This window comes from Sinocyclocheilus rhinocerous, unplaced genomic scaffold (assembly GCF_001515625.1).
Source record: "Sinocyclocheilus rhinocerous isolate Xijiao unplaced genomic scaffold, SAMN03320098_v1.1 scaffold368, whole genome shotgun sequence".
NCBI lineage: Eukaryota > Metazoa > Chordata > Actinopteri > Cypriniformes > Cyprinidae > Sinocyclocheilus > Sinocyclocheilus rhinocerous.
Window position 1 is genome coordinate 1,286,035 of NW_015664681.1, and position 18,532 is coordinate 1,304,566.

Sequence of the window (18,532 nt, forward strand, 5' to 3'; positions counted from 1 at the left end):
GTTTTTAAATATACTTTTATATTGCAATAATTTCAGATTCAATCTTCAAATTAATGCACAAACAACATAAAGACAGTATATAGTATCAATGATATCAATACTGATTTCTCTATAAAAAAATTTTCCTCTTTTTTTTCTTTGTCCTTTGATTAATAGACATCACAGCAGCTGGTTATTAGATTGTTTTGGCTGTTATTTCTTTAACCCTTTAAGTGCCACCCCCCCATTTTTGAATATAGATGTGAAAGTGCACTATTCAAACTTAAATTGATATAATTCATGAACGCTTTGGAATACAGACCTAAGGTTGGACTCTTTTTTTAAAGAAAGCAATCTGCAGATTATTGCAGAAGTAGAATCATTTCAAAATATTAAAGTATCAAACAGTTAAAGAAGTTTAAATTTTCTGTAAAGAAAATGCACTGTACCATTTAGATTTTTCAAAATATTTTTGAATCCAAAATTGCTATAAAATTAAAGCCTTATGTCTAAATAAGTTATGTTCCAAATTTGACATTGATATAAAAAAAATTGAGGTTCCTGAGAGATTTTATTTAGGGCGTTATACCACAAACAGCCACTGGGCGCCATCAAAACTCCATGGAATTTTTTTAAATCCATTTTTCTGTCACAAATGTCTAAATATCTCTTGTCAATTTTACTACTATCACAAAATATGGAATCTTGAGACTCAGACCTTTCAGACGATATGCATTTTGTCAAGATTATAAAATGTTTTGATTCTAAAAGACCACAATACATTTTGTAATATGACACCTGACACCACCCACTAAGGGGGAGGAGACCGCCAAAAGATTTTAAAGTACCATTTCCATGGTAACGCAAGGTCCGATTTCAAAATGGTTTTCACAAGATGAATTTTGAGGGTTTAAGCTTTCAAATGATATGTAATTTATGATTATTACCAAGATATGTGACAGAGAAAAAAAGACAACGAAAAAAAGTCAACGGGCCCACCGGTGGGCTGGTGGCACTTAAGAGCTGTCGCTGCTGAACGTGACGCTGATCTGACACGCATCATATTTTCTCTCAACTCTTTTTAGCTTTTCTGAGCCACTTCAGGTCTTAAAGTCTCTATTAATGAGCTGACGAGTTAAATCGGGTGTGATGAGTGAGACAGTGCTGGTCTGCTCCTGGACAGTTTTGAAAACCATTTCAGAGACATGTTCTTAAATGTGACTCATATAAAATATATTACATGCATGCACAGTTTTAAGGCAGCTTTAATCGCCTTTTTGGTAACTTCATGACTTAACTGACCACGACATTGCATGCACGTAGTTTATTTCGCGCTTTGATATGAAAGGATACAGGCTACAGCGCGCGCCGGCGCCTTTGTGCGTGCAATTGAAGAGCACGCGCTGCAAGCACAGTACCGTTTCAGCGCTCGCTTGACTCGCGCCTGGCGCTGAAGTAAAGTGGAGCGCGCGTCTGAAACGTCTCCCACTGAAACGTCTCGTTCTGCGACTGAATACATGCACTTCTTGTCAAGAGAAAAAGTGACAGAAGCAGTAGTTGTGAGTGGGGTGGCCAACCCTAGCCCCGCCCCTGCGTTAATTGCGTTAGCGTTAAACTGAAAAAATTAATCGCCTGCATTAAAGGGTTAGTTCAACCAAAAATGAAAATTAGGCTGCGTTTTACTCACCCCTGAGGCATCCTAGGTGTATATGACTTTCTTCTTTCAGACGAATCCAGTCGGAGTTATATAAAAAATTGTCTTTGATCTTTCAAGCTGTTTAATGCCACTCAGCGGGTGTTGCATTGCTTCTGTCCAAAAGAACTTAAATAAAAATCGCCGCACAAAGGCCTTCTGTAGCAATTCGATGCGTTTTTGTAAGAAAAATAGCCATATTCAAAACGTAATAATCACTTGAATCTAGCTTGTGCTCACTGTTGTAAACAGAAGCAGTTCGGGGCGGATGAGGTATGAGGTCGGCTTTGCATGCGCCGCTCAGAAGTGACGAACGCGGAGAGATCAAAACAAAACAACGGTCAAGAATTAGAAGTACAAAACGAGGATTTGTAAAGGATGCCTCGGGGGTGAGTAAAACGCAGCCTAATTTTCATTTTTGGGTGAACTAACCCTTTAACGCGCTAATTTTGACACCACTAATATATATATATATGTGTGTGCGGAAATGCAGGGTAAAGATTTGCAAGATGATCACCGGCGATTAAAAAAAAATACGTGTTCCATAGTGTCATTGCGTTCATGCAGCAGACTTGTTGCTACATATTTCATACTGTTTGTCGTGAAATGTAGTCCGACGCACGCTCTTGAGCCGAGGCCTGAGGTAGTCGCTGTCCGTGGTGCTGAAACCCTCCGTCCGCTCATGTCATCTGATAAGGGAACGCTTTCTTACCAAAGTCCTTTTTGTTTAGACTGGGTGCAACAGGACAGAGTTGAGGCGGTCTAGACAGTCCAGGTTGCATATTCCGTGACTTGATTTGCTAGTTTTGAAAATGGTTCGCATGTTCCTCATCTGCTACAACTCAAGTTAGGAGTAAAACATGAACACGACTGACTTCATGAAAAAAGCTTGTTTCATTATTCCATCTGTTTGTTTGCTCTTTTTTAAAACGTAAGCGTTGCAAAAGCTTAAAGGGTACCGGAGATGTCAGTGCGATTCATAAATGTTACAACAGCGCGAATCGTGACCACTCGGCAACAATGAGAACAACACGCTTTGAGAATATCGGATTTAAAGTTGTGAAAGAGCCGCATAATATCAAGGACGAATAATCTGCTATATAACACTCAGCGAAGTATCGAGCTTACAACGTACAAATAGCCTACAAACCGAAGCGTCAGACTTTAAGTAGCTGCAATCCTGCAAAACACAAAAGTAGCATCTTCCGATCTAGTTTTGATCTGGACTCTGTAGCCTACTCCAAATACCTGTACAATCCAACCACAAGCAAACAAACCCTGTGGAGTTATCACCTAGTTCAACGTCTGATCACTTTAAAAGCGATCCGAAGTCAAAATAAAGTTCCAAATGAGTTGAGAACTGAAACAGAAAGAAATAAAATATCACTCACCGTATGTTCTCGTTCCTCGAAGTGCAAAGTGATGTTCGCACAGTGTTCACAGAGGAATCTAGACAAGACGGAGTACACAGACGAGCGCCTGCATTTGGACAGTGCTCACTGCGTGAATGAGCTCGCTTGCTTTTTTTGAATGAAGAGAAATACCTAAAGAAAGTATCAGCTTTCCCATGTATTTGGGGGAGGGGGTTGAAATTGGTTATTGAGAAGTTAAAGGAGGGCTGGCATCCCGCAAACTTGCTTTGCATAGACAGACACGAGAACGCGACGCTGTGAATGGAAGATGTTCATATTCACGGTAAGAATTTACGTAAATTTGCTGAAAAAAATATAATCATATTATCAGTGTTTTACCACGAATTTGTGTAATAAAGCATACTGTAGTGCATTTTTAAAACGTGTTTTTCATCCTTTATATTCATTCATTCATTCATCTCTCTCTCTCTCTCTATATATATATATACTCTATATGCTTAATGTAATAGACACCAGGGCTTCTTAGATACAGCAGTGTCGTTTCTGTTGGTGGAGAGCACAGCTTTCCCCGCCACCAGCCTATCACTGTGCTACTGACCCGCATTGACGTCATTGCGTCATTAGGTTTCTCTGGGAAACGCAGAAATTCAAAAATAGTATCAAATTAATTCAACTGACAAAGACAGGGGGCGGGGCTCTGGGTAAAACGGATTTGATGGGGCTGGGTAGGTGGGAGCTCTCCTATAAATGAGGCACTCAACTAGACTTGGTGTTACTACTGGAGTGTCAAGCAAAATCTATCGAGGTCTATATTTATAAAGTCCAGCTGCTGATGTGGTGCTTCTGGCATATTTCGTAGTAGCAAAAAAGCCTAAATATTCTGTATATATAATCATGATTATATTTTGATCTAGTATAAACACGTATTTGATTACTGAGAAGTGAGAACTTTAGAGTGTAAAGAGTGTATGTTATAGGAACAATTAATTATAAATCGATAGTCATTAACATGGATAAATATATATATTTTTTTTATGTTACATTATACTGTACATTATATCTTATCCACCTTTTTCTTCAACGCGGAAGTAAGCCTATGGGTGAGACTTCCGGTTCATTAGCCGCTATAGGTAAATAACGAGGAGAATAACAACGTGCAGTAAACGGTAAAACTGTTTGCACTACAAACCAGTGTGTTCATAATTAAGATAATACATTAAAATAATATAAGACACACCAACTTTCAATATCAAGCAGCAAAACGAACTGTTTTGTTCAGCTAAAAATAGCTAAACGGAGTGGACGCAGATGAGACCGGAAGCCAGACCCATAGAATTTACAAATGGCCGCGCCCATTTTTACGACAAGAAAAAGGTGGATAGTAAGTCTCAAAAATAACCTTTGTATGTCTGTATGTTTATCATCATGGCATGTCTTCATGTATTGAATGGCACGAGGCTTCACAGCCACCTTGTGGTCAAAAACAGGATAGCATGAATTATAGCATCAACCTCTACAGCCAATAAAAGTTACCCTGTAAATATTATTTAAAAAGTAAAACATATCCATCCTGTATCCCAATAACCATTTTTATACATTACACTTTTTTCAAGGGGCTTGATTTGGTGATGTTTTTTTTTTTATGTGACCCATTCACAAGGTTGTTGAGATCCTTTAAAAGAGACACATTAGCACAAATTATATTTTACGCTTAACAGTTCTGAACTGGGATTCAAGTTTAATTTAGTAAAATCATCAGAAAACAATCATAAACACGTCTTTAAAAACCGCATGTCCACTTTAATTCTGGAGGAACCTGTATGTTTTCATATAGACTATGGACAGAAATATTTATCTTGACTTTCTAAATATTAAATAGAACAGTACAGATCAGATCTTCGAGTCAACAGCTCAGCTGTGCAAAGTAAAGTGAATGGAAGTGTATTTTATAACTTTGAGCAGAACAATCTCCTTATTAAAGGTACCTTTTAAAAACTGAAAGGAAAATACATCCGTTAAAATCTAAATTTTTGCTACTGATATTTTGTTTAGTTTAAATATTTGCAGTGGCTCTGTCTTCAGCCTGAATGCTAATGATTTATTCCATGTCAGCTAAGTTTGAAAGCAGTACAGTAAACCATCAGGGGAAATTGTTTGCAGTATTGGATATTTTTAGCTAAAAATAAAAAGCAACAGGAGGATGTACCAAATGCTTCAGCCTGCCCTGATGGCAGATACAAAAAGTGCATACAACAGCCTGAACTGTCACTATTAGACATAACTAAATCGGAGAATGGTTGTGTAAAGTAAAAGACTACAGTGTTTCTTTTAACCATCTGTATTCTGAATAACATTTTAAGACACCCTTTATACACCTAGTAGCTATTGCTGCGAGAGAGGGACATGTGGATATGGTGAGACTAAAAGATGCATTGTATTATTGGTATCATTGTTAAAAGAAATCGCATTCAAATACAGTCCGACACATTAAAACATTGGATCTCGACCCCAGCCAAAATATCCCTTTATAGGAATAACAAGATGTTTTATAGAAATAAATAACCCTTAAGCCTTAAAACAACATCATAAAATTTTTTGTAAAGATCAGAAAAAAGGGAAACCGTTTTCATAGCTCAAATGAACACCAACCTTATTAACAGTAATGATATGGTCTATATTTATGAAATTAAGACAACAAATAGACAAACACTGTGTTCCTCACTGATAGCTAAGATTAAGGAGCAATGATAATGTTACGTTTGTGCGTGTGTGTGTGTGTGTGTGTGTGTGTGTGTGTGTGCGTTGTGTCCTCAGGGAGCTCGCCTGTCCCTCTTGGAGAGGAGGTAGCATTGGATGGTGCGCAGACGATCTTTGGCTGGCCCAAATTCTGGCTGGAGTTTTAGAGTCGACTCGTACCAATGCATGGCCTTCTCAAACTCCTCCTATGAAGACACATTAAGTACGTATTAAATGCAGTCATCACTTAACATCAATAAAATCCCTCATAAGACTCTTACCTTAAAATCACTTACCATAGCTATATAAACATTTGCCAGAGTAAAATGGTTAACCACAAAGTGAGGAGCAATTTCCACTGCCATGCGTGCCACAGTCAGGGCGTCCTCCCATAGCCTCGCATTATGGAAGATGTTGGCAAGACTGATGAGAGGCACATCCTAACACAACAGAAACAAATATTCACATCTTGCAGTAAGATCTGCTTTTGTACAAGCCAGCCAATGGAGACGAAGTCTAATAATAGAAGAACTAGCAGAACCTTCATGTGGTGAGGAGCGTAGTTCAGAGCCTGGCGGAGGCAGTCGATGGCTCTCTTTCCCTGACCTTTCACCCTCCAGTACAATGCTGCCATGCTGGACAGAACCCAGGATGTCTGATTCTAATGGATAAACGATCACCCAGATCATGAAATGGAACAATCTATTACTCACTGATAAACTTTCCATTGAGTTGTTCTCAGCTAGAAATACAAACAGTCATAAAGTATGTTTACATGCACAGTTTTATCATCAGTTTGGGTTTTTGAATAGTCCAGCTACAGTCCTGTCTGTCAGTCCTAGTATCCACCTTATTTTGCAACACGGAAGTAAGCTATTTTCTTGAATGTGTGAGACTTCTGATTCATTAGTCGCTAAAGGTAAATAACTATAAAGCTATTGGTGCTACAAACCATTGTGTTTATGATTACAATAATGAATTATGATAACAAATACCAGTTTGCAATATCAAACAGCATAACAGACTGTTTTTGTACAGGTAAAATAACCGGAGGCCTTGCACATTCAAGTTCCAAATAGCTGCGCCCGCTCTTATGTTAAAAATAAGGTGCATACCATTTTAGTGGATATCATTTTAGTCCCATTAACATGAATACACAATGGATAAAGCTACAATAACATTATCTACAGCACCTTTTAAAAGTCTGGGGTCAGTAAGATTTTTTTTAAAGAAATAAAAAAAGTTTATTCAAGGATAACAAGGATGCATTAAATTAATCAAAAGAAAGTAAAGACATTCATTTGAACTCTATTTATCATAGAATCCTGAAAAAAAACTTAGTTTTAGTAACTTAATTTCCACAAAAATACTAAGCAGCACAACTGTTTTTAATCACTTAATAAATCAACACTGAGCACCAAATCAGCACATTAACATGATTTATGTAGGATCATGTGACTCTGAAGACTGGATTAATGGCTGCTGAATATTCAGCTTTACCCTCACAGGAATAAATTAAATTTTAAAATATATAATAGAAAATAATTGTACATTTTAGTGATATTTTACAATATTATTGTTTCTACTATATTTTTTATCAAATAAATGCAGCCTTGATCAACATAAGAGACTTCTTTCAGAAACATTACAATATCTCACCAAGCCTAAACTTTTAAAAAGCAGCACAGGTCTTTGCAAATTCCAGACTGGTACGATTTCATTTAGATATTAAGACGACTTTTTTTTTTTTTAACCCAACTGAAGGCAACTTTTAAAGAGCATGTGAGCACACTTGTAGTTACATTCTTAGAACAAACACTCAGTGTAATACCTTTTCCAACACCTTTGCAATACGTGTTCCCACTTGTTCAAAAGACTGTGAGGGAAATTGATCTTTTCCCAGATTCTGCAACACCTGCGACAGAAGAGTGAGGGTGAGATGAGAAAAAAAACAGCCATTCACAAACGTCAGAACTTTTCAGATCAGCAGAATCTAGGAGATTAAAAAACACCTCTCTGAGTTGACTCTCTCCAGTATAGTGAATGCCTCCGCGGTTGGCCACTCCGCTCAGATGGTCCAGTGTGTGCATACTGGCAGGGAGATTGGCATTACACACCGGCTCCACTGCTGGCTCCTGAAGCGGTGTGGCAAAGTCTATATGCTCTGTGATACTGTGAGGAGTTCAGAGTCATATGTTAGTGGAAAAGAGCCCGCTATGACAGTATTCTGACAGAATGACTTTACGAATGATATCCTACTCTATGTTCTTGGCAGACACAGCCAGCCAGGTACTAGCCACAGTTGTGAGGTCCACACGACGCGTGCGCTGACATTCCTCTGGACCGGGCCAACCCAGACTGCTGTAGTCCTTCCATCTCTCTAAAGACACGTAAAATATTATGACGTCATGATGCCTTTCGCAGCTACAGTGCTAGCAGAATCATCTCGGTGTCAGCGTTGTTATTGTTAACAAACTAGGGTTGTAACAGTACACGCATTCGTAACGAAAATTTTCGATAAGGGTCTTTCGGTTCGGTACGCAAAAATCATTCTATTTTTCAGGCAATTCAGACAATAAATGCCGTTTTGACGCTCTTTGATGTGGCATGACATATCGCTGTATAAATGCCTCAGTTCTGATGGCAGCGCGGAGCGCAAGTGATCACGATCATCCCTTCCTCTTTACTAATAGTTTTAACGCAAAATAAACATGAATCGACATCTCACCCCTCACGTAATCGCTCAATTAGCATTTCAAAACGGCTTGTAAACAAAATGTCACGTAGCATTTCATTTACCTCAGGCAAGTCATCAGTGTCCTGCCCACAGCTCGTTATTTGCTAGAGAAATTAAGTCTAGTAAAGAGCACATTGCAAAATATTAGACTATATACTTAATTATATTTTACTTTACTTGTTAATGATATCTTTATTTAATGTATGTTTAAATAAATCCTTTATGAAACAAGTTATGACAACCACTCTGTAAATTATTACAGACATCAACAAATAGAAATTGTATAATTTAGAAGTTAATTAAAAAATATGTTTGCATACCATTTTTTTAATTTGAGTGTTAATTATTATAGTTAAAAATAAATAGTAATTGAGTTTAAGTTTGGGCTCTGTTGTTAACTGTAACCTTATAGTAATGTAAAAGGGTTCCCTAGTTTAGAGAAGAATCTGAGGTAGATTTTTATCCCTAAGAAAATTGTAATTATAATTGAATTTTTTTACAGAAAGAGCAATTTGTTCAGTAAACCATTGTTTAATTAAAAAAGAAGCAATTTATGTTTAGTTTTTTTCCTTTGAAAACCATACCAAACCGTGACGTCAAAAACGAGGTACGCACCGAACCGTCATGTTTGTGTACCGTTACACCCCTTAGACTATATACTTAATTATATTTTACTTTACTTGTTAATGATATCTTTATTTAATGTATGTTTAAATAAATCCTTTATGAAACAAGTTATGACAACCACTCTGTAAATTATTACAGACAACAACAAATAGAAATTGTATAATTTAGAAGTTAATTAAAAAATATGTTTGCATACAATTTTTTTAATTTGAGTGTTAATTATTATAGTTAAAAATAAATAGTAATTGAGTTTAAGTTTGGGCTCTGTTGTTAACTGTAACCTTATAGTAATGTAAAAGGGTTCCCTAGTTTAGAGAAGAATCTGAGGTAGATTTTTATCCCTAAGAAAATTGTAATTATAATTGAATTTTTTTACAGAAAGAGCAATTTGTTCAGTAAACCATTGTTTAATTAAAAAAGAAGCAATTTATGTTTAGTTTTTTTCCTTTGAAAACCATACCAAACCGTGACGTCAAAAACGAGGTACGCACCGAACCGTCATGTTTGTGTACCGTTACACCCCTATAACAAAACAAACCATAAAAATAATTTCTGTTTACTGAAATAAAGCTGAATTAAAACAAATATTAGATGAAAAACTTAAAATGTTGCCTTGGCACCTAACTGAAAGTAAGTTTAAGCTGGACTAAAATGACTAAAAATAAAAATTGAAATGAAAATGAAAAGTTAAACAGAAATAGATTTAAACTACTAATTTTGCTACAACTAAAATGAAAATATAAACCTAAAAGTTAAAATATCTAAAAAATTAAGGACTGTATATAAATAATACTAAATGTCATGTAGGAACCACCTGAGGGTCCAGGCGAGGGGATTGTGGGTCCACTGATCTCAAGGATGGAGTTGCTTGCTGCAGGTTCACTCTGATGAACATCTCCTTCTCCCACCCAGCCCTCCGAGTTATCAGTTTTGGGCTTTTTCACACGTTTCACCTGGAATGTTATCTGAAGAAATGAAGAGAACAGGAAACAGTTCAATTCTTCTTGATTACGAACACAAAAAGTTCTTAAACATTTCAACAGAGAGACGTACCCATTCAGCTCCCTCATCATCCTCACAGTTACCGAAGCAGGGTCCTCCCGCTCTCGACCCCATAACCCTGTCGTTTTTCAGCACGCGGATGCCCCGTAGGTCCCCTGTCCTCCCGTTCATGTCCAGAGCCCCCTCAAATGCTCCTATCAGCTCTTCTCTCAGACGCCAGTCCTGCTCCTCTTCCTCCACCCCGTCAGTCTTTTGCTCTCGGACCCTGTCCTGCCCACTCGCCTCCCCTGAACCGTTGCTGTCCACCACCACCTCTGCAGAAGACGAGAGAAGAACAGAGAGAAAAGGTAAAGAGTGCTGCTTGTTTAGAAGCACACAGGAGTTGAGCAGAAGTCCTTGTTCAGAAGATTTCATTCATTCTTTTCCATGTGGATTGACATCCTCAATCTGACAATGACTGTTTGTAAAAAAAAAAAAAAAAAACAACTGCATGTATTCTGCCAGCTATTGTTTAAAAATAGTAAGTGAAACAACATGAAATATAAAACAGTATAAAATATGCAACCATAAATCTTTAACATAGTGCTGTGCTATATTGCTATATCACATGGCCTCACTACACTCTGTTTAATTTAGCAAGGACAGGACAGTTACCATCACAGAGCCTTTTTTTCACATTTTTAAATTAAATCTGGAGTAAAAATGTCAAATTTAACATGTAAAGGCTTACAATTAATATATGTTTAAGCTCATAAAGCATGGGGAAAGTGACCGTATTAATAAATGATTCACATGAAACATGAAATACAATCTGTTGGGTTTTTGTATGAAAATTGCAATTACATATTTCAATTTATTGATAGGAAATATAGGTAAAGTTAAGTTCTAGTAGTCAGATCAAATAATCAAAAAGAGTTGATGAAGAGATAAAATTCACAGATTTTGTATGCGTAGTATTGCAGTATACTTTCCTTTACAGAGAGACCCTAAGACCCTGGTTACATTTACATTTCGAAGTGGGTGAAATACACACATTTTTAATAGGAATCCACACAATTGTGAATTTCACATGAGAGCAAAAGATTTCCACATGCAGATTTCGCAGCAAGTTCAAATTTGTTGTGCGATTTTACCACATTTGCCAACAGAAAGCTACTTGGTATAAAAGTGAATTCTGTGAGAGATGTGCTTCATACATCGCTACAATATTGACCTATTTTTCTAGACAAATTTTTTGCAGAGATTTTGCTAATGTGAACACTGATGAGGTCAAATTCTGTCTGACAACTGTCACAACATTTCCAATATATTGTAGATATACAGTGGAGTCTAAAATTCTGAGACTGCAAATCTGGGATTTAAAATTTAATTTAAACCTTGAAACAAAGATTTAGGGTTTTGAATAATGTCAAAAAGAAACGCTATAATGTAAAAATTAAACATACAAAATAAATAAATAAATAAGAGATATTTAAGATTTAATGCTATTTCTAAGTCACTAATGGAATAAACACTTGTGACATTAAGTATGTGAACTCACTTAAATTGTTATGCTAATAATAAATGCAACATAGAAGTATTTTTGCTAGTGGTCTCAGAATGTTGGACTGAGTCCACTGTATTGTATATGAACATCAAACACAGAGAAAGAAGCCCCCATAAGCTTCATTATTAATCTTACTCTCAAAGAGAAGAGAGTCTTCTAAAGCAGACACAGGCATGGCATCAGTGTCCCAGGCCTCCTGCCTGCTGCTGCTGCTGGCAGTGTCCCATTCCTCCAGCTCTGTGTCGTCCTCTGCCTCACAGCCAGAGCCAGCTACACACACACACACACACACAATTCAGCTCACATGTTGCTTAACTTAGATTTTTCAAATCAATACAACTGTATTATTTATAAGAAGGTAGAAACAGAAGCCACTTGGACACACATTCACCATTCACATTGTTGTATATGTGTGTTAGTTCAAAAGGGGTTTGCCATATTAATCACTAAATCAATAGCTCAGAGTTCCCCCAAACAAGAAGAGGACAATGAGTTCATTTTTGTCTGCAGAGCGCAGCGGCATCTAAATAAAGCCTGTGCTATTTTCAGTGCCCTGAATTATTGAGGACACGATTTCGCTATTTCAAAGTCTCTCTCACTCACAAGAGTGCCAGGGGAGAGAGAGCTGAGCTAGAGAAGGGGAGCAGTGCAGGATGCTGAGGAGAAGAGAAAAGGGGAGCAGAAGAGGGAATGGAGCAAACCCAGAATAGAAGATGCAACGGTAAAGAGTCTAAAATTGGCTCAAAAATTACAGTGCCTGGCTATAAAAAGAGCGCTCTGCAGCTGAGGCTGCAACACCAGGGAGGAGGAAAGAGTGAGTGATGGAGGAAGGTGAAGTGGGGTAGCTGTCTGGGGGGGGGGGGCTCTCGGTTCAGTGTTAGAAGGGTCCCACAGGTTTACAGAGGAGGCTACTTACATGGACAGGCCTGGTGCTGGAGATTGTAAAGGAAGGGGTAAAACTGGAGACAGCGCATTAGAGGCAGGCTGGCACGACACTGGGGACAGTGAACTGTGAGAGTCAGGGCCTGACGAAACACGGCCAGAGCGCCAGTCAGGTTTCCCTGAGAGAGGTGAATGTTGACCAGACTTAACAGGGTGTGAGGCTGGTGTAAAAAAGAGAGAGAGAAAGATACATTTATGTCACTTCATAAACTTCTCTGTTTTGATTAAAGGAATAGCTAACCTAAAAATGAAATTTATGTGTTGAAGTCATTCAAGGTGCAGATAAGCTTGTATTGGAAAAGATTGTAGAAATATAGCATTACATCACTTGTACAACAATAGATTTTTTGCAAGTGAATGGGTGCAGTCAGAACAAGAGTTCAAACAGCTGATAAAAACACTAAGTTATCAATACAAAGCCAGTCCATCAATTAACGTCTTGTAAAGTGAAAAGCTGCATTGATTTTTGTAATAAATCATTAAGGCATTTTAACTTTAAACCATCACTTCTGGCCAAAATAGAGTCTACCGAGTTCATAATCCATAAAAATGCTTCACCCAGTAAAGACCTCTCTCGTCCAAGTCCACTGACATATTTGGTTAGAAAAGTTTCAGAATGCTTTCATTTGTAAACAATGCTTGATCTGTGCATATTTTTCTCCTGATTCAGACAAGATGACTTTTTCAATGGAGAATACAATATTTTGGATTATGGACTATTTAATAGGAAGCTAAAGTTTGAAGTGACCATCTTAATGATGGACTTGTTTATCACAAACATGCAGCTTTTATCTGCTGATGGACTGGAGTAGTGTGGATTGCTAGTGTATTATTTTTTTATCATCTGTTGGGACTCTCATTCTGACGGCACCCATTCACTGCAGTTGATCCATTGGTGAGCAAGAGATGTAAAGCTAAATTTCTCTCCAAATCTGATCCAATGTAGAAACAAATTTGGCAACACTTTAATTTAGTGACCAATTCTCACTATTAACTAGTTGCTTGTTAGCATGCATATTACTAGCATATGGCTGTTTATTAGTACTTATAAAGCACATATTAATGACTTATTCAACATGACCATATTTTAGATTTTTTTAACCCTACCCCCTACCTAAACTTAACAACTACTTTACTATTAATAAGCAGCAAATTAGGAGTTTATTGAGGCAAAAGTCATAGTCAATAATTAGTTAATAGTGAGAACTGGTCCCTAAACTAAGGTGTGACCACAAAACTTAAACTTCACCTTGGATGGCCTGAGGGTGAGTAATTTTCAGCAAATTTTCATTTTGGGGTGAAATAAATGTATACTAAGGGAAAAAATGAAATCGCATCATATGACCCCTTTAATGGTCCACAGTAACTATAAATGTTGTATAGAAAAAAAATATTATACAAATGTTCATTATAAAGTTACTGATTCTTCAATTCTATCTGTACTTCACACTTATCTATATTTCCATAAGATCCACACTATCATCCTTACATAATTTGTCCACTTTTAATCAGTTGACTCAATTTTCAGAATCTTACCAATTAAAATCTTCAATTTGCAATTCACTTAATATGGTCCTTAATTATCTACAAAGAGCAAATAGTGCAATTGCTAATGTACTCAACATGAGCCACATGTAACTATTATTCTTTTACCTTGTCCAGAGCCTGAGCAATCAGTGCTCCAGTTTGCTCCAAACTCCTCCCACCACTGCGCTTCAGCAACACCTGCGTATAACACACACACAGAATGACTCACCTGAGAAAACGCAACACTCCCACACACTAAATAGCTCTCCCTGCTTCATCTACCTGCACAAATAGTTCAGGTAAGCTAAGGGTGTGGTACAGAATGCCTTTAGACTGACAGTGTTGAGTAAGCTGGCTCATACCTCAGCAGCATGTGGGTCATGCAGCTCCTTCTCTAAGGCCCAGGCCAGAGAGTCCAGTGGGTCTCTAGCAGTGACAAGGTTCTTAAAGCTGCAATCCGGCGTCTTTGCTGATGATGGAGGACTTTTGCTCTCCAAAAGGATATTCAGAGCCCTGGTAACATGACAACGATAACAAGGTGACATGTTACGTGTTCTGTGATTCTGTGACTGCATACTGTATGTAACATAAGTGTTCATGTCACAGTGCCATGTCTTACTTAAAGTTGCGGGACTCAGGTGGCAGGTAATAGGTGGGAAGTAGGTGCACAGGGGGAATAGTGGGGAATTTTTTTGCACAGTCTGACCTCCTGGGCCACAGCACCATATGACTTTCCTGTTCACACACAACAAACAGAATGTGACTTCTAGTATATAATATGCAGAATACAACAGATAATACAGAAATTATAAATTTTTATGGCAACGCTAATAATGCCAAAATGAATTGATAAAATGTATTTATCATATTTTGACATGAAATTAGATAACTCTATGCTAGCTACATTAAATTGCATTGTAATCATGTCTTTCATTTATTTTTTAAGATTTTTTAAGGTTTTTATTCCGAGTTATTCCAAGATAACTAGTTTTAAAGGGAAGGTTCACCCAAAAATGAAAATTCTGTCATTAATTACTCACCCTTGTGTTGCTCCAAACCCGTAAGACCTTCTTTCATCTTCGGAACACAATTTTTTGATGAAATCGGAGGGCTCTCTGACCCTCCCATAGACAGCAAGGGAACTACCACGGTCAAGGCACAGAAAAGTACCAAGATGATCGACAAAGTAGTCCATATGACATCAGTAGTTCAACTGTAATGTTACGAAGCTACAATACTTTTTGTGCGCAAAGAAAACAAAAATAACGACATTATTCAACAATTCGTCTCCTCCGTGTCACCCTATAGCACCATTTTGGAGAGTATCACATACGTAATCAATGTATGCAATGTATGTACGCGGATACATTGTTTATGTTCAGATCGAAGCGTAAACAATGTATCCGTGTACGGTGCTGCTGACACAGTACAGCGTACGTTGTTTACGTATGTGATACTCTCCAAAATGGTGCTATAAGGTGACACGGAGGAGACGAATTGTTGAATAAAGTCGTTATTTTTGTTTTCTTTGCGCACAAAAAGTATTGTTGTAGCTTGGTAAAATTACGGTTGAACCACCTATGTCACATGGATTATTTTAACGATCTCCTTACTACGTTTCGTTAATGTTACGAAGCTACGAGAATACTTTTTTTGCACAAAGAAAACAAAAATAATTACTTTATTCCACATTTTTGTCTCTACTGCGTCACTTGTGGATGCGCGTTCACGACAGTACCATGACGCAAGCGTGTGGCGGCGCCGGCGCTGACCCAGATCTGGCGTGATGACGTTGAACACAAGACACGGTGCATGTGATCAACGTCATCACGCCGGATCTGGGTCAGCGCCGGCGCCGCCACACGCTTGTGTCATGGTACTGTTGTGAACGCGAGTCCACGACATGGGAGGGTCAGAGTATGAGTGTATGGGAGGGTCAGAGAATGTTCCGAAAATGAAAAAAGGTCTTACGGGTTTGGAACAACACGAGGGTGAGTAATTAATGACAGAATTTTCATTTTTGGGTGAACTATCCCTTTAAGATAACTACATTTTATGGCTAAACCTTCCAACATTTTGAGTGTTTTCATTGCAATGGTCAGGTGGTATACTTTTAATAAGTATACTTTTAAAAAGTTTTAATAACGAGTTTGACTAGTTCAGTCAGAACTTAGTTCTAAGTCAGAATCTCATAACTACAATAATTCGAACATGGCATGAACACACCTTTATACTGTGTTCTAACATATATAAACAACATGACATATGCAGATAAAAATATGCCAAAAAATAGATATGCCAATAATTAGTATATCATGTAATCTGTGTCTGAAGAACTTCTCATTCACAAAGTTCAAAACAACTCCTTCTCATGCATTTGTGTTAATTAAAATTTTAGGCTAATTCTGTTGTTTTCAGCTAACAATAGGAGGGTTTACCAAAAAATAAATAAAAAAATCGACAATCTTACATCGGTGGAGGTGGTCTCCTTGTCCCAGTGGGCTGCAGGTTCCCGTCCTAAAGACACGGTGTAGGACTGCTGAGGACTGTGACTCTCATTCACACTTAACTCGGACACCAGAGCAACACTGCTGGCTACTGACACTTCCTCACCAAACTACAAGCACGCACACGCACACACACACAGAAAAAAGAGGAGGTTGACACTTAAGCAATATAACAAAGAAGACTGATGTTATACTGAATATCATCAACAACTTTATCACATGTAAAGTATTGCTTTCATACAACCGTTTTATAAACAAGTTAGCTTCAGCTACTCAGCTAATTTGTTTAATTCTGATCCGCATACAAAAATAGTTTTGCAAGCAGTCAAAGTAGGGTATAGTGGACACGCAAACAAAACAATAATATGATCCACTGTTGTTACATGAAACACTGCTTGTCCACTGAAATTTGTGGACTGGCATTACTATAGACCGACGCTTCTCAACCAGAGGGCCAGGGTCTACTAGGGGGCCTCCACACACTCCTAAGGCGCCCTCAAGGATTCAAGCATTTAAATAAGCTACAACAACTAAAAAAATCAAGATATTACTCATTTTAAATGTTTTTTCTAGACATGCAAAAGTCAAATTTTGAAACTCCATAGGAACTTAAATAATGATATACATTTTGCAAGTTCGGCTAAATATTTTATTGTGTAGAAATCGAGTAAACTACTTCAATATTTATTCTAATTATTAACACACACAAAGCAAAATAATTCGAATGGTGTGTTTTCAGTTTCACCTGAATGTAGTGGACATTTTCAAACAGTTCTCCACGGTGATACCGTACAGGCAAGTCATACGGGCAGTGCAGGGTGAACTTCTGCTGGCCCATATGACACATTTGGTGATTTCCTGAAACAAAACATTTAAGTCCTATTATCCGCATTCCTGCAATCAACAGGGGAAGAGAACAAACGTGGCGCCAAATAGATCTGGCAGGCTTGCGAAACTTGTTTATCCAGTATACTGCACAATCTTGAGTTTGTGGGTCTATGTTACAGAAACTGTATGATTGGAATTGAAAGGTAAAACATGCAGTCTAACCGAGTTGAGCTTCTTTAGCCATTTGGGTCTCGTGGATGATATTTCGCAGGATCTGCTCTTCCTGAATGAGCTTGTGCTTGTCCAGCATCTCCTGCTGCCTCAGGTAATGATCATGCTGCTTTTGGTACTCCTTCAGTTCATTCAGGGTGCGTTGCAAAGACCTGGACAAAGAGTCAGGGAAGACGCACTTTTCTGAGCACAAACTCAAAGATTCATTTGTGCCCTCTTCCTTGTCATCAACAGAACAACTGCAAGATATTTATCATCACTGCCAGAAAACAAATGCTCAAGTCTGAATGTTACAATTGGAAAGCATCATCATTTGCTTGGATTTTGTTTATCTGGTGTAACTACCAAAATACTGTCAACATTGTGTCAGAATTTACACAATATCACAAAATATACATTTACAATAGCACTTCACTCTGTGTTTAACGACATTATGTGTGGTTCTTAGTTTGTAAGTCGACTTCCAAATGAAACAAATCTAAGTTTTTGTTTAATCAAACCTCTAGTGTGAAAACACTATAATTTAAAGCCCATTACAAATATCTTTATTTTGTGTGCACCAAATCAATTAGAATGATTTCTGAAGAATCATGTGACACTGAAAACTGTAGAGCGGGCGGGGGCGTTCCCTCTTTTTCTCGCTTTCCTTCGCTTTTAAATAGCTTGTAAAAGCGGTGTGCGCATTTTACTTTCACTTTCAAATAGCGGCAATTCGGAGTAAAGCAATTGTTCGTTTTTAGTTCGTTTGAATTTTCCCTCTTTTCCTCGCTTTCCTTCGCTTTTAAATAGCTTAAAAGCGCCGTG

The 18,532-nt window shown here is 37.7% G+C and overlaps 1 protein-coding gene and 1 long non-coding RNA gene across 2 annotated transcripts in view; both read right to left on the minus strand.

Moving 5' to 3' along the window:
- The window catches only part of LOC107730275 (uncharacterized), a 13,309-nt gene extending 9,972 nt beyond the window's left edge, over positions 1-3,337 (minus strand). Inside the window, exons 1-2 of the long non-coding RNA XR_001638667.1 lie at positions 3,217-3,337; positions 3,064-3,121 (exon numbers count right to left, since the gene is read on the minus strand). This is a non-coding gene — a long non-coding RNA (uncharacterized LOC107730275). The remainder of the gene's footprint in view (positions 1-3,063; positions 3,122-3,216) is intronic.
- Positions 3,338-4,824: 1,487 nt separating this feature from the next.
- ttc17 (tetratricopeptide repeat domain 17) overlaps positions 4,825-18,532 on the minus strand; it is a 19,682-nt gene continuing 5,974 nt past the window's right edge. The window contains exons 9-24 of the mRNA XM_016540980.1: positions 17,720-17,880; positions 17,415-17,527; positions 16,627-16,779; positions 14,782-14,897; positions 14,525-14,675; positions 14,289-14,360; positions 12,610-12,796; positions 11,829-11,963; positions 10,199-10,461; positions 9,960-10,110; positions 8,041-8,161; positions 7,794-7,953; positions 7,613-7,696; positions 6,323-6,442; positions 6,078-6,221; positions 4,825-5,987 (exon numbers count right to left, since the gene is read on the minus strand). Coding sequence (XP_016396466.1) covers positions 5,856-5,987; positions 6,078-6,221; positions 6,323-6,442; positions 7,613-7,696; positions 7,794-7,953; positions 8,041-8,161; positions 9,960-10,110; positions 10,199-10,461; positions 11,829-11,963; positions 12,610-12,796; positions 14,289-14,360; positions 14,525-14,675; positions 14,782-14,897; positions 16,627-16,779; positions 17,415-17,527; positions 17,720-17,880 — 2,263 coding nt within the window. The 3' untranslated portion in view covers positions 4,825-5,855. The remainder of the gene's footprint in view (positions 5,988-6,077; positions 6,222-6,322; positions 6,443-7,612; positions 7,697-7,793; positions 7,954-8,040; positions 8,162-9,959; positions 10,111-10,198; positions 10,462-11,828; positions 11,964-12,609; positions 12,797-14,288; positions 14,361-14,524; positions 14,676-14,781; positions 14,898-16,626; positions 16,780-17,414; positions 17,528-17,719; positions 17,881-18,532) is intronic.